Source organism: Procambarus clarkii, chromosome 74 (genome assembly GCF_040958095.1).
Source record: "Procambarus clarkii isolate CNS0578487 chromosome 74, FALCON_Pclarkii_2.0, whole genome shotgun sequence".
Lineage (NCBI taxonomy): Eukaryota > Metazoa > Arthropoda > Malacostraca > Decapoda > Cambaridae > Procambarus > Procambarus clarkii.
Genome location: NC_091223.1, coordinates 18,302,764 through 18,319,413, shown reverse-complemented (window position 1 = coordinate 18,319,413; position 16,650 = coordinate 18,302,764). Strand labels below are relative to the sequence as shown.

Below are 16,650 nucleotides of genomic sequence, written 5' to 3'. Positions count from 1 at the left end.
TTGGGGATATAGTAAACCATTTCTCTGTGATTTGGATATATTATTATTTTTTTTTTTTTGAGATATATACAAGAGTTGTTACATTCATGTACAGCCACTAGTACGCGTAGCGTTTCGGGCAGGTCCCTGGAATACGATCCCCTGCCGCGAAGAATCGTTGTTACAACCAAGTACACATTTTACTGTTGCGTTAAACAGAGGCTACAGTTAAGGAATTGCGCCCAGTAAATCCTCCCCGACCAGGATACGAACCCATGACATAGCGCTCGCGGAACGCCAGGCGAGTGTCTTACCACTACACCACGGAGACTGTAGTCTCCGTGGTTTAGAGACTGGATTAGAGGCTGTCTGGAAGCGAGTGTTTGGCCGCGCCTTTGTGGAACTCTAATTGTGTGCTCTTTCAGGAGGAAGGAAGTTAAGCGTTTCTGTGTGGAGCCTGCCGGGCGACTCCGTGTGGAGCCTGCCGGGTGACTTCATGTACTCAAGTCAGGACTGGAAGGAGGCTTTGGGAAGCAGTCCTATAGCGATTTTTGTGGGAGGGGGGGGGGCTTGTGCGAGCGCCATGTTGAGCGCCACGGAGTGAGCACCTATTGTCATAGATTCCTGCAAGCTTGTTTAATCAGTTGTTAGATTAGCTACCAGTGTTTGATCGTACATGTGCCCAGCGATCATAGTGAACATATGTATATGTAGGGTAGAGATTTTATTGAGCCATAGAGCTGAAATAGGGAGTTGGAGTTAAGAGGACATGCTGGAGGGAGCAGTGGTATGTCCACTCTCGATGGAGGTCCAGGGGCGACTGAGGAGCTGAGGCCTCCCCAAGCGTCGCGGCAGAGGTGGAAGCTCCCAATGGCGTGTCAAGACATGTTTCCAGTTTGGACTCGTCCAAGATGGGGGAATACCCATTACAGTTGGACGGCGTCAGAGGGCGAGATTTAATGATATTGGTTTATTACTTATGTTTTGTTAGGAAAACATTTTTTATTGGCTTGGTAATGGAATTGCAAGTTTGGGAAGAAGTTAATGGAGGAACTTCGAGGCTGGAGAAGAAGTGTATGCACTCTGGGGTCACTACTGAGGGACCGTGGGGTCACTACTGAGGGACCGTGGGGTCACTACTGTACTACTGAGGGACCGTGGGGTCACTACTGAGGGACCGTGGGGTCACCACTGTACTACTGAGGGTCCGTGGGGTCACTACTGAGGGTCCGTGGGGTCACCACTGTACTACTGAGGGTCAGTGGGGTCACTACTGAGGGACCGTGGGGTCACCACTGTACTACTGAGGGACCGTGGGGTCACCACTGTACTACTGAGGGTCCGTGGGGTCACGACTGAGGGTCCGTGGGGTCACCACTGTACTACTGAGGGACCGTGGGGTCACTACTGTACTACTGAGGGACCGTGGGGTCACTACTGTACTACTGAGGGACCGTGGGGTCACTACTGAGGGACCGTGGGGTCACTACTGTACTACTGAGGGACCGTGGGGTCACTACTGTACTACTGAGGGACCGTGGGGTCACTACTGTACTACTGAGGGACCGTGGGGTCACTACTGTACTACTGAGGGACCGTGGGGTCACTACTGAGGGACCGTGGGGTCACTACTGAGGGACCGTGGGGTCACTACTGAGGGACCGTGGGGTCACTACTGAGGGACCGTGGGGTCACTACTGAGGGACCGTGGGGTCACTACTGTACTACTGAGGGACCGTGGGGTCACTACTGTACTACTGAGGGACCGTGGGGTCACTACTGAGGGACCGTGGGGTCACTACTGAGGGACCGTGGGGTCACTACTGTACTACTGAGGGACCGTGGGGTCACTACTGTACTACTGAGGGACCGTGGGGTCACTACTGTACTACTGAGGGACCGTGGGGTCACTACTGAGGGACCGTGGGGTCACTACTGTACTACTGAGGGACCGTCGGGTCACTACTGTACTACTGAGGGACCGTGGGGTCACTACTGTACTACTGAGGACCGTGGGGGTCACTACTGTACTACTGAGGGACCGTGGGGTCACTACTGTACTACTGAGGGACCGTGGGGTCCTACTGGTGAGGACCGGGGGGTCACTACTGAGGGACCGTGGGGTCACTACTGAGGGACCGTGGGGTCACTACTGAGGGACCGTGGGGTCACTACTGTACTACTGAGGGACCGTGGGGTCACTACTGTACTACTGAGGGACCGTCGGGTCACTACTGTACTACTGAGGGACCGTCGGGTCACTACTGTACTACTGAGGGACCGTCGGGTCACTACTGTACTACTGAGGGACCGTGGGGTCACTACTGAGGGACCGTGGGGTCACTACTGTACTACTGAGGGACCGTCGGGTCACTACTGTACTACTGAGGGACCGTGGGGTCACTACTGTACTACTGAGGGACCGTGGGGTCACTACTGTACTACTGAGGGACCGTGGGGTCACTACTGTACTACTGAGGGACCGTGGGGTCACTACTGAGGGACCGTGGGGTCACTACTGTACTACTGAGGGACCGTCGGGTCACTACTGTACTACTGAGGGACCGTGGGGTCACTACTGTACTACTGAGGGACCGTGGGGTCACTACTGAGGGTCCGTGGGGTCACTACTGAGGGACCGTGGGGTCACTACTGGACTACTGAGGGACCGTGGGGTCACTACTGTACTACTGAGGGACCGTCGGGTCACTACTGAGGGACCGTCGGGTCACTACTGAGGGACCGTGGGGTCACTGCTGTACTACTGAGGGACCGTCGGGTCACTCCTGTACTTCGGTACAGGAGGGTGAGGTAACTAGATACTAAAGTAATCGCAACTCAAGAGTCAAGATGGTTAATAAAATACAATAATGAAACGGTGACCTATTTTTATTCACATATACAAATTATTTAACATAATAATATTGTAACGTTTTTAACTAATGGTTTTAATGTTACTTTCTGGGTAAGAAAGAATTCTTACTGTAAGGCACACTGGTACTAATTTGGTATCGTATTTTATTTATAAATTGTCTAAGAGATATTAGGCTCTACTACTTTTATGTTAAGAAATTTTTGGTAATGTTTCGGTGTGGAAAGTTTGAATGTCTGTCGTGTTTGATATTAAAGCTTTTGTTTGAAAGATTGAGTAGCTGTTTTTGGCTTTTTTCATGGGTGTGTGTGGGGGGGTGGGTGGGTAGGGTAGAAATAGCCTAAGCTACTCGATCTCTTTGAGATGTATTTTTTTTTATTGTCTCAATCTCACTTGAACTTATAGTAAGGAATGATCAGCTAGTATGGTGTTGGGGATGTTATCTAAGGTGGCGTGGTTATACTACTCTAGTTATGGCTACAGTTGTAGTTGTAGCTACAGCTGTAGTTACTGTTATACGTGAAGCTCGGCAGGAACACACAGCTGTTTCTTAACCTGTAGCGACACTTGCAGGTGTGTGTGAGCTTAATAAAGTTACAGGTGTACCAGCACGGATAGATGTACTCCCACGGCTCTGTTGTACCCTCACATGTAGCCATAGCCACGGCTTGAATCATAAAAACAGGCACGCTTACACACACGCGCGCACGCAAACACACACGCAAACACACACACACACACACACACACACACACACACACACACACACACACACACACACACACACACACACACACACTCACCATAGAGACGTTAGAAAGAATTCTTTCAGTGTCAGAGTAGACAAATGGAATGAATTAGGAAGTGATGTGGTGGAGGCTGACTCCATACACAGCTTCAAGTGTAGATATGATAGAGCCCAATAGGCTCAGGAACCTGTACACCTGTTGAGTGACTGTTGAGAGGCGGGCCGAAAGAGCAGAGCTCAACCCCCGCAAGCACAACTAGGTGAATACACACACACACGCACGCACGCACACACACACACACACACACACACACACACACACACACACACACACACACACACACACACACACACATCGCCAAAAGAAACATTATACAGGAATGTTGAGTTGGCCAAACTCAATATTACACTATTATACACTCAAATCATCAATATATTCTTGTACAAAAATGGCATATTTTTTGTAAAAATGTTAGTCAAGTATTGATATAATTACTAGGTTTTGTTACGTACAAATTCCTTATTGAAAGCCTACTTGGATACGAAGTACCTTTTATTAGTTTGTGATTAAATATGCATATGCGTGTTGGTAAATATTAACTGTACACAACATGTACAACACGCGTTTTGGCAATCGTTTTTGTGATAAATTATTAACCCGTTAGGCTATCCTGACGATCAGGGAGGAATGATGGAAACAGTTCTCCAATCAACACGGTCGAATATTCGCAATAGGTCGATCACAAACTCTTAGTTATTTACGTTTTGCGGTATATTATGAGTATATTGCTAGGTAGCATATTGAGCCGAAGACAAACATTGGAATTCTGAACTGGGGCCAGATTCACGAAGCAGTTACGCAAGTACTTACGATCGTGTACATCTTTCTTCCCTCAATCTTTGACAGCTTTGGTTACATTTATTGAACAGTTTGCAAGCTTGAAAACTTCCCAATCAAGTGTTGTTATTGTTATAAACAGCCTCCTGGTGCTTTGGAGCTCATTAACTGTTTTATAATTGTAAACAAAGCCGCCAAAGATTGAGAAAAGGTATACAGGTTCGTAAGTGCTTGCGTAACTGCTTCGTGAATCTGGCCCCCTGGAACCTCGTATAAAAATGTCTATAAAATGTCAGTCAAAGATTCGTCACATGGCTTGTGAGTTTGATAATCTCTTGGACTAATAGCCTTGTAATAACAGCTAGAATATTCAGTATTGCTTTCTAATATCAGGAAGATAGATGCTACCCATCTAGTGTTTCATGTTGCTATTATCAGACCTAATAGATATTTCGTGTTCCCTCTGAAAGCCACAGGCATGGCTTTATGCAAAGTAAGATTAATTAGTGTATTATTGAGCGCACATCCATTCTGTGAGCGGTGACATGAAGGTTAGTCATGTACAGAGTACTGCTATGTAATGACTTAATGGATATAAATGATAAATATTTACAATCTACAAATCTAAATATTTTTGTTTTTCCGTCGTCTGTGAATGGACTTAAAAGCTACTTGCCTTTCAACCACAATAAAACAAGGTGAAATAATTATCAGGTAAATCACTAAGCTAGTATTACTAGTTAGGTCTTGGAAGGGATTACAAGGATAAGGACCTGGGATACTGAGTCACTTAATGGACCATTGGGATCGAGCTTCGACCCTGTGAGGCCGTCGCTCTGCCGACCAATCTAAGTCAAAGGAAATGTAGATGTTTATCTCTCAGAATGTTTGGTAATATGTTTATTGTTTGTGATGTGTGTATATGTATGTATATACATATACACACGATGTACTGAACGGGGTGAGAATAACTTGAGCTACCTCATCCCTTTGTGTGTATTTTACCTATAAATTTATTTCAATTTCAAATCTAAGTCAATGTGTCTCACACGTGTTCACCTTCCGTTTCAAGTGTCATCCCATTGGTCAACCTCGAGAGATGACTCGGGCTAGAGCTTAAAAGTGACAGCGTCTCAATGGCGTACTCAAATACTTTGTTTTTTACACTATTTATTTGGTAGTAACCTCTTCAAACATGCTGTCAAGTATCGAACGAGAACAAGAAATTCCATCAACAGAATCCACAGGCTCCCAACCATTGCCAGTTGAAGAATACCTTTAGGTAGTATTCTTCAACTATATACTGGCTTCCCGGTCTCTCCCTGGGCATATTCGCTTTATAAGTCATGACAAACATCGACCCATACATACAAGGATATGCGAGGGGCAGGTCTTCGGACTAGACAACAAACCTCGAAGTGCTGGCTGGTACTTTAAGGAAATTCGTTTCAATTTTCCTCCGTGGTCTGACACTGTCACATTTTTAATCACGTGTTTATTTTCGTGATATACACACACACACACACACACACACACACACACACACACACACACACACACACACACACACACACACACACACACACACACATATATATATATATATATATATATATATATATATATATATATATATATATATAATCCTGAGCTTCGTAAACCGGTAGTGTAGTGTGTTGTGTTCGAGCAGCCCCGTTCTCCTGCTTTGCAACTCTGTAAAAAATCCAACCTTTTTGCCTTACAAATAAATGCACGAATTTGAGGCGTTACTTTTCTTAATAGGTTACATTTGTAACGTTGGCTACGGCAACGTGAAAAACTTACACTATTAGTTGAGAGGAGCAGCCAGCTGTCGCCTCCTGTGTGTGTGTCCCCTCGCGTCAGTGGGTTATTCATTTTACAGTACAAGGACAAATAGCTTACTACTGCTGTAAGGCGTGAAAGGCTTAAATGTGTGTGTGTGTGTGTGTGTGTGTGTGTGTGTGTGTGTGTGTGTGTGTGTGTGTGTGTGTGTGTAATTACCTAAGTGTAGTTACAGGATGAGAGCTGCGCCTGTGGTGTCCCGTCTTCCCAGTACTCCTTGTCGAATAACGCTTTGGAACTGCTGTGTGTGTGTGTGTGTGTGTGTGTGTGTGTGTGTGTGTGTGTGTGTACTCACCTATATGTACTCACCTATATGTGCTTGCAGGATCGAGCATTGACTCTTGGATCCCGCCTTTCGAGCATCGGTTGTTTACAGCAATGACTCCTGTCCCATTTCCCTATCATACCTGGTTTTAAAATTATGAATAGTATTTGCTTCCACAACCTGTTCCTGAAGTGCATTCCATTTCCCCACTACTCTCACGCTAAAAGAAAACTTCCTTACATCTCTGTGACTCATCTGAGTTTCAAGCTTCCATCCATGTCCTCTCGTTCTGTTACTATTCCGTGTGAACATTTCGTCTATGTCCACTCTGTCAATTCCTCTGAGTATCTTATACGTTCCTATCATGTCCCCCCTCTCCCTTCTTCTTTCTAGTGTCGTAAGGCACAGTTCCCTCAGGCGCTCTTCATACCCCATCCCTCGTAGCTCTGGGACGAGTCTCGTTGCAAACCTCTGAACCTTTTCCAGTTTCATTATATGCTTCTTCAGATGGGGACTCCATGATGAGGCGGCATACTCTAAGACTGGCCTTACGTAGGCAGTGTAAAGCGCCCTAAATGCCTCCTTACTTAGGTTTCTGAATGATGTTCTAACTTTTGCCAGTGTAGAGTACGCTGCTGTCGTTATCCTATTAATATGTGCCTCAGGAGATAGATTAGGTGTTACGTCCACCCCCAGGTCTCTTTCACGCGTCGTTACAGGTAGGCTGTTCCCCTTCATTGTGTACTGTCCCTTTGGTCTCCTATCTCCTAGTCCCATTTCCATAACTTTACATTTGCTCGTGTTGAATTCTAGTAGCCATTTCTCTGACCATCTCTGCAATCTGTTCAGGTCCTCTTGGAGGATCCTGCAATCCTCATCTGTCACAACTCTTCTCATCAACTTTGCATCATCCGCAAACATCGACATGTAGGACTCTACGCCTGTAAACATGTCGTTAACATACACAAGAAATAGAATTGGTCCCAGCACCGATCCTTGTGGTACTCCACTTGTTACTGTTCGCCAGTCCGACTTCTCGCCCCTTACCGTAACTCTTTGGCTCCTTCCTGTTAGGTAGTTCCTTATCCATTCTAGGACCTTTCCCCCCACCCCCGCCTGCCTCTCGAGCTTGAACAGCAGTCTCATGTGCGGTACTGTATCAAAGGCTTTTTGGCAGTCCAGAAATATGCAGTCTGCCCAACCATCTCTGTCCTGTCTTATCCTCGTTATTTTATCATAGAATTCCAGAAGGTTTGTTAGGCACGATTTCCCTGTCCAGAACCCATGTTGATGTTTGTTCACAAACCTAATGTTCTCCAGGTGTGCAACCAGTCGTAGCCTAATTATTCTTTCCAGTATTTTACAGGGGATGCTTGTCAGTGATACAGGTCTGTAGTTAAGTGCCTCCTCCCTATCTCCTTTCTTGAAGATCGGCACGACATTTGCCTTCTTCCAGCAACTGGGCAATTCTCCTGACATAAGTGACTCATTAAAGATCATTGCCAGAGGCACGCTGAGGGCCTGTGCTGCTTCTTTTAGTATCCACGGTGATACTTTGTCTGGTCCAACTGCTTTAGTTGCATCTAGAGTTGTCAACTGTTTCATTACCTCCTCTGCTGTCACCTCTATATCTGATAGTCTTTCATCTAGGGTAACCCCTTCCAACAATGGGAGCTGCTCAGGCTCGGTAGTGAACACTCCATGGAAACTGGCATTCAGTGCCTCGCAGATTTCCTTGTCACTTTCAGTATATGCCCCCTCTGTCTTCCTTAGTCTTGTCACTTGGTCGTTCACCGACATTTTTCTTCTTATATGACTGTGTAGTAACTTAGGTTGTTTTTTCGCTTTGATTGCAATATCGTTCTCATAGTCCCTTTCCGATGTTCGTCTTATGTTAATGTAATCGTTCCTAGCTCTGTTGTATCTGCTTCTGTTGTCCTCTGTTCTTTGTCTTCTGTACTTCCTCCACTCCCGCCTGCTGGCCATTTTTGCTTCCTGACACTGTCTATTAAACCATGGGTTATTATATTCCTTCTTATTTTTTCCCTTTACCGTTGGTATAAATCTCTCTTCGGCCTCCTGGCATTTCTGTATGACTAGGTCCATCATATCTTGGACTGTTTTTCCTCTAATTTCTTCCTCCCACTGCACTTCACCCAGATAGTCCCTTATCCTCATATAGTCCCCTTTCCTGTAGTCAGCTCTCCTTTCCCAGATCTCTTGTCCCATGGTCATAATTTTGAATTCCATCATGTAGTCAAAGACTAGGACACAATGGTCACTGGCCCCTAGAGGTATTTCATGCTCTAAATTCTCGATATCTTCTACGTTCTGGGTGAAAATCAGGTCTAATAGGCTCGGTGCATCTCCTCCTCTTTCCCTTGTGTCTTCCTTCACATGTTGTGTCAGGAAATTCCTGTCTATAACATCTACTAATTTTGCTCCCCACGTTTCATCCCCTCCATGGGGATTCCTTGATTCCCAATTTATCTCTCCATGATTTAGGTCCCCCATGATCAGCAGCTTCGCTCTCATTCTGTGGGCTAGTGTTGCTGCCTTCTGCAGTTCATCAATACATGCTTTGTTGTTGTCATCATACTCCTGCCTGGGTCTTCTACTGTTTGGTGGGGGATTGTAGATTACCATGATCACAATCTTCCTCCCATCTACTGTCAGAGTTCCATGTATGAAGCTTGTGCACTCATTGGTAACTCGATTTCCCAGGTCTTCAAACTTCCATTTCCGCTTTATTAGGAGTGCTACTCCCCCTCCCTGTCTCTGTGTCCTCTCTTTTCGTATCACCTGGTACCCTTCAGGAAAGATAGCATCTGAGATCATGTCATTAATTTTAGTTTCCACAATTGCAACTATGTCAGGATCTGCTTCACTCACTCTTTCTTTTATCTCTTCTGCTTTATTAGATACCCCATCAGCATTGGTGTACCAAACCTTGAGATTCTTCATGGAAACTCTTGTACCAGAGTTCTCCCTTTCTCTGGGGGTCTGGGGGGATCTGGGGGATGTCTGGGGGGTGACTGGGGGCAGAGGGGATCTGGGGGATCTGGGGGGTGTCTGGGGGATGACTGGGGGCGGGGAGGGTCCGGGGGATGTCCGGGGGGATCCAGGGGGTGTCTGGGGGGGTCCGGGGGGTGTATGGGGGGTGAAAGAGTTCAGGAGGGGTGCTTGGGGGGCTACTGGGGGCTGGGCTTCTAGGAAGGTAGGTAGGAGGGTCTGGGGTAGGGCCTGGGTAGGTAGGTCTGGAGTAGGAAGGGCATACTGGGTCTGAAGATTAGGGAGGGCATAGAGGGGTTGGGAGATGGCGTAAGGTTGGGAGACAGATAGAGGTTGAGAGGTTGGGAGGGGGATGGATAGAGGGGGTGGGGGGGACCTCCCACCTCCCTCGCAAGGGTGGGGGGTCACATGGAAGGAGAGGGGATGAGGAGGGGTGAGGGCAGGGTAGGCTTTGGGTGTTGAGGGGATGAGGTCTGGGTGGGTTCTTGGGGTTGAGGGGATGAGGTCTGGATGGGATTTGGGGGTTGAGGAGATGAGAGCTGGGTGGGTTTTGGGGGTTGAGGGGACGAGGGCTGGACGGGTTTTGGGGGTTGAGGTGATGAGGGGGTCCTTGGAATGTGGGATGAATTTGACTCCAGTGGGGTCAGAGGGGTCAAGGGATGTGCTGGGGAGATAAGCAGGGGCGGCTGATTTGGGAAAGGGGTGACCTGAGAAGCACGTGTGAGCTGGTTAGCATGGGGTGGATTAGCACTGGGGTGTGTAGCTGCGCTCAAATGGGAAGAGTCGTATTGTTGTTTGCTTGCTCTGTGGGCAATCTGTTCCTCCTTCGTCATGAATTTGTCAATAAATACGTTGTAGTAATTTTCGCTACCTCTGAGTAGGTGTTTGTGATGCAGTATGTAATCCACTGCCTCTTCGTTAGTGAACTGTACCAGGACAGGTCGTTTCCTGTTACAGTTGTATGGTCCAATGCGTCGGTGGACTTGCACCTCATTCCCTGCCATCTGGGCTCTCATGTCTCTCAAGATCCCCTGTAGTTCCAAATCCTCAATCTCCATCCTTTCCTGCCTCGATGGTGCCCTGGCTTCAAGTAATCCATGGATTATGATTGTCCTCTTTCTCAGTTCAGGGTCATGCTGGTGGCCCTCTCCCTGGCTGACCCCCACCCCTCCTACACCCGCTACTCCACCTACTACTACTACTTCCCCTTCCCCTGCCAAGCTTCCCTTATTCCTGCCAAATTCATTAGTAAGCCTAGATATTTCTCCTTGCCATTCTACCCTGCTCTTCCTGATTTCCTCTTGAATATAATCCATAAACTCTTGTTTGAGTCTTTGAACCTCGCCCTGTATCTTATTAAAGACTTCACTTTTAATCCCCTGGATTAGATCACCTATCCAAACATCCCTCTTCTCTACAAATTTCCCAATCATCTTCTCCACAAACCTATCTTCTTCCTCAATCATAATACTGCTGGACCTAGACGCCCTTCCTGACCTAGTCATTGCTATAATGCAACCTTACCCACAGGGGTTCCAAGTATCTTACCGTCCTGCTAACACAATAGGTGAGTGAATCTCCAAGCGTCGTCCCCGTGGTGGTAGGAGGGTTGCTGCCGGGGTGAGGTCACGCGGTCAGAGGTCGGTGAGGTCTGCTCCACACTACACACTGCCACAATACTACAACTATTTTGAATTACGCTATTTAAACTGTTTTTCTTCACTACTTTATGGCTCTGGCCAAAACTCAAGGTTTTTTCATTCACTTGTACACACTTTTTCACTTCGAAGCTGCCTGATTACCCCTCCCACTCCACTAGTGAGACAGGAGCTCCCAACCCACGTCCACCCAACACGATGGTCACAAGACAAGTGTGTGTGTGTGTGTGTGTGTGTGTGTGTGTGTGTGTGTGTGTACTCACCTAGTTGTGCTTGCGGGGGTTGAGCTCTGGCTCTTTGGTCGACTCTGTGTGTGTACTCACCTATTTGTGCTTGCGGGGGTTGAGCTTTGGCTCTTTGGTGTGTGTGTGTGTGTGTGTGTGTGTGTGTGTGTGTGTGTGTGTGTGTGTGTGTGTGTGTGTGTGTGTGTGTGTGTGTGTGTGTGTGTTATATAACTTTTTCATATTTGTCGTAAAAGCTGTGTTAACTTGTTCTTTCTATTGGGTGGAGATACATCATTTGTGTGTAACCCTGATCACTCTTAAAATACATTTAATGTGAATTTCCTCCGATGCCTTAGATGGGCCCGATGGCTTTTATTTGTAATTAATTACAACGTAACTGCAAATGGTTCAGGAAAAAGCGCCCTTAATGTACACAATTTTGATTTTACTATAAAAAATATCTGGCTCTCAAGCCATAAACATAGTACAATTTTATTACATAGCATTTAATAAAAACAATACAGTTGCCAAGCTATTCTCACCCGTTGTATTGAACGGGGTGAGGGATGATAGCTTGAGGCTACCTCACCCCTTTGTGTGTATATCTCATAAAACTTATTTCATATCCCATAGCTATATTTTACGCGATAACCAAACCACAACTCAGAAGTTGGAGAAGAGAGGACGTTTCGGTCCGTTCTAGACCATTATAAAGTCGCGTTATGGTTCAGGAACGGACCGAAACGTCGTAGCTTCTCCAATTTCTGTAATTTGGTCATCATTTCTTCGGCCACGTTATTGTGACTCGTCGTCTGTATTTTACTTAATAGTTCTGTTAATTCTAATACAAATGTTTTGATTAATGTTGTATATACAGGATTAGTGGTTTTTAAATGCATTTTTTAAAAAGACGAGCATAGCCTAAATTCGGGCAATCCAAAAATGCCATCATAACAAAACTTATCCTAGGTTTTATTTACATAAAAAACAAACGATATTACCATAAATATGCGAGAATTGCATAGAGTTTGCATTAAAAGTGATAAAAGTAGCTTTGATTATTGAATACTTAGGATTCCTAAGAAACAGTTTTGATGATTGCTAAATACCCAGAACTCCAAAGAATCAACGTGGATGATTTTTGTATACCCAGGGGCCAGATTCACGAAGCAGTTACGCAAGTACTTACGAACGTGTACATCTTTCATCAATCTTTGACGGCTTTGGTTACATATATTAAACAGTTTACATGCATGAAAACATCCCAATCAACTGTTGTTATTGTTATAAACAGCCTCCTGGTGCTTCGGAGCTCATTAACTGTTTAATAATTGTAAACAATGCCGCGAAAGATTGAGAAAAGATGTACAGGTTCATAAGTACTTGCGTAACTGCTTCGTGAATCTGGCCCCAGGACGCCAAAGAATCAAATCGAATGATTTTTGTATAATCAGAACTCCAAAACGGCAGACAAACCCATACTGAGGTGACGAGCGCTGCAACCCTGGAAACACAAACCGAAACTGTCTCTATTTTCCGCTTGTTACAACTTGTAATAAAGTTGTTACATCTTGGCTTAACGTGTTTATGACGTATTAGAACGTTGTTAGAACTTGATATATTGGTTGTTATAACTGGTTAGGTGTTAAAACTTGTTCGAACGTTGTAGCAACGTCGTAGTTTCGGTGTGTGTTTGGCGGGTGAGCGTTAACCGGGTCTCTAGCCTAGTGACACTAAAATATTGTGATCTCGTCCTCTCTTTCACTTAAAACTGATCACTTGACTTTTATACATATCTAATTTTGTTTATGATCTTTCTTAAATTTAATTGGTCCCGATTTCTCTTGTTTTCATGTGTGATAGTATAGCTAATTTCAGGTACGTAGTTCGGCTATTTTAATGATTCATTTCTCCTATGTCAATTACTATTTTATTGACCTTAATTTTTCGTCTATTGTTTTCATCTTTATTGCCCATTCAACCCGATTTCTCTTCATTCTCAGAGTCTATCCACCTCTGAAATGTACACACGTCATTTCAATCCTACAAGCGTTGTTGTTAAGGCTTAAATGTTTCCATTTACTTTAAAGAAAAAATTCATGACAAGAGTGGCCATACTCATTTATTATTGTCATGCATTCGCTATGACACTGGACATTTTATAATGCAGTAACAGTAAGAATCGACTCTCTCGCTGTTTCCAAGCCAACCTGAGATGGTGTGATGTATCACACGGTAGAAGCTGTAGCAGGCAGCACAGTCCGAGGTCTCGCGGTGGGCATTCTTGGTCTTGCCGTAGGAAGCCGTACTCTTGCGGTAGATTGCCGCCGCGATCTTGCAGTATGAACCCAAAGTTGCAGTAGAACCCGCCAGCAGCAGCAACAGTTATATGGCAACACAGATTCGGCACAGCAGACAGCAGAGGTCACAGTGGCAGCCGGTGCAGTTGCAGACCATACAACAGAGGATGGAAGCGTTGTCGCACGCTCTGTCGCAGCAGTTCTGGAAGAGGGAGAAGCAAGGGACCGAGTTAAATAGGTGTTGCAACGGGGAGTTTTCGGTGGTTTGAATTGAAACGTAGGTGTGTGTTTGTGTGGTTTCTTCCATTTTTTATGTAGTAAAAACAAGAAAACCAAACATTAATACCAAGGGACTTCAGGCATATCCTAACTATAAGAATTCAGAAAGTCACGTAATTACAAGCCGATTTAGATAAGAACAGTAATAGCCTTAAAATTTGACTTTGAGATCCTCAATGGTTATGACTGCAGAAGGAAAGTATTGAATTCAAGTCACAAACACCGGAAAATTCAAAAGTGAATCTCTCTCTCTCAGACACATCTTTAGAGAAGTCACAAGCAAAAGAGATCACGAAATCACCTAAATGAAGATGTCGGCTGCACATCACAGAGCCTCAGCCAGCTGGCCTTGGTAGGACTACGGCAACGTCACCCACACCAGCTGGGCTGCTTGTGATTCGGTTGCAAAATCTCCAACGCATATTTGTAAAGCATTTGATAAGGTGTTGCAAAGGGAACTGAAAAGAATATGTATAATTTAATCTAACCGACATAATAACTTAAGTTTTTGGCATAGTCTCCTAGGCAACTGGTTAGAATAAATATCAAAGAATTAAGAAAGGTTAGAAGATGTAGTTAATTGATAACAGTAACGATGGCTTGCAAGAGGGTGGAGGGAGGTATTAGACCATGGGTAGGTGTGACTATTTAAATGTCACTTACATTTATTATACATTTAGATTTTGACTCATTTTCTAAATTGTTTAAAATTTTGTTTTGTTTGACAAAATTTATGTATATAGCCTCGTCTTATATATATAGCCCCTTACCTTATATAGTCTGGCTATATATGGTAACTTAATCAGTAGTTATATATCTACTGACTATAATGTATATATTAGCGTAGTTAGAAGTGAAACAATTACTCTCGTTTGCATTATCATTGTCTTTTATTTACTCAGTATCTTGTCATAATGTGCTTTTCCGTATTTAATGATATATATAATGTCAGTTATAGTTATTAGCATGAGACTTATTACTATTACTCTTGTCTTGAATAAATGAGTGTGCTTAAATTTTAACAATCAATTTAGTTATGGACGTGTAACTATGATGAAAATGATTGATTAAATTGTATTTTCATCAAGTACAAAAGTTTTTGGTTAGGTGTTGGGCTTATGGCTTATCAACCTCTGGGGCCAGATTCACGAAAGCACTTACGCAAGCACTTACGAACGTGTACATCTGTCCTCAATCTTTGACGGCTTTGGTTACATTTATTAAACAGTTTACAAGCATGAAAACTTTCCATTCAACTGTTGTTATTGTTATAAACAGCCTCCTGGTGCTTCGGAGCTCATGAACATGTTTAATAATTGAAAACAAAGCCGCCAAAGATTGAGAAAAGATGTACAGGTTCGTAAGTGTTTGCATAAGTGCTTTCGTGAATCTGGCTCCTGGTCCTTATGGCTTATCAACCTTCAAAGTCCACCTCAATAGTTTACTGACAAACCAACCAACAAGTATACTTGTTGGTTGGTTTGTATTTACTTAAAGTAAGTATTTAAGTATTTACTTAAAGTAAATACTCAGTGTAAATATATACACCGAGAATCGGGGTATGTCTCTCGGTGTATATATTTGAGATTGGGCACCTTGCGCCAGTTTTTATGGGCTCACCATAGCCCGTGCTACATGGACACTTCGTCCTGAGTAGCTAAATCTTTAACAACAACAACAACAACAACAACCTTGCGCCAGACAGAAAGAAGTAAGCTACTTGTTTGTACTTACCTAGCTGGACTTAAAGAAGCTTTAGCTCCCGGGACACGTCAGTAACGCTTATGGATTCCTAATACAATGATTGACTGCCCTCTGGTTTCTTGTATATATTGATTAAAGGTACGTAAGGCAGCGTCTTAGATGCTCTCAGACGTAGGTTCGAATCCTCGTCACGGCCCTTGTGGATTTGTTCATTTGCAGGCGATGAGTCACAATAACGTGGCTAAAATATGATGACCAGACCACACACCTGAATGTGAAGGGACAACGACGTTTCGGTCCGTCCTGGACCATTCTCAAGTCGATTGTGAATGGTCGACTTGAGAATGATCCAGGACGGACCGAAACGTCGTCGTCCCTTCACATTCTAGTGTTTGTTCATTTGATGCATCACGCTATTGTAATTTCTGTGTGTAATTTGTTCGTTTATTCTCAACTACTTTTACATCATTTATAATAATAATAATAATAATAATTTTTATTTAGGCAAAGGTACATACATAAGGAGATTTTACAAAGTTTGTTGGCTTTATAGATAGAGCTAGTACATACAGTGCCTAAAGCCACTATTACGCAAAGCGTTGCGGGCAGATTTCAATTTCTCTTGATCACCACTCTCACGCTGAAGAAATATTTATTTTGATGCTTCTGTTTCATCAGGAAATACAGCTTCCATTCTTATTGCCTCGTTTTCTTACCATTCATGTTAAATTCTCTCAATATGCTTCATGCAGGTCGGTGTTCAATCCCCGACCGTCCACGTGATTGGACACCATTCCTTCCCTCCCCGTCCCATCCTAAATCCTAATCCTGATCCCTTCACAGTGCTACATAGTCGTCATGGCTTGGCGCTTTCCCGACAATTCCCTTCCCTTCCCTCTCAATATTTA

General features: G+C 44.4%; 1 protein-coding gene across 1 annotated transcript in view; it reads right to left on the bottom strand.

The window, feature by feature from the left end:
- Nucleotides 1–11,600: 11,600 nt before the first annotated feature.
- LOC123767387 (uncharacterized) overlaps nucleotides 11,601–16,650 on the bottom strand; it is a gene marked incomplete at its 5' end in the record, with an annotated part of 61,279 nt that continues 56,229 nt past the window's right edge. The window contains 1 exon segment of the mRNA XM_045757049.2: nucleotides 11,601–13,961. Within this exon segment, the coding sequence (XP_045613005.2) occupies nucleotides 13,845–13,961 (117 nt within the window).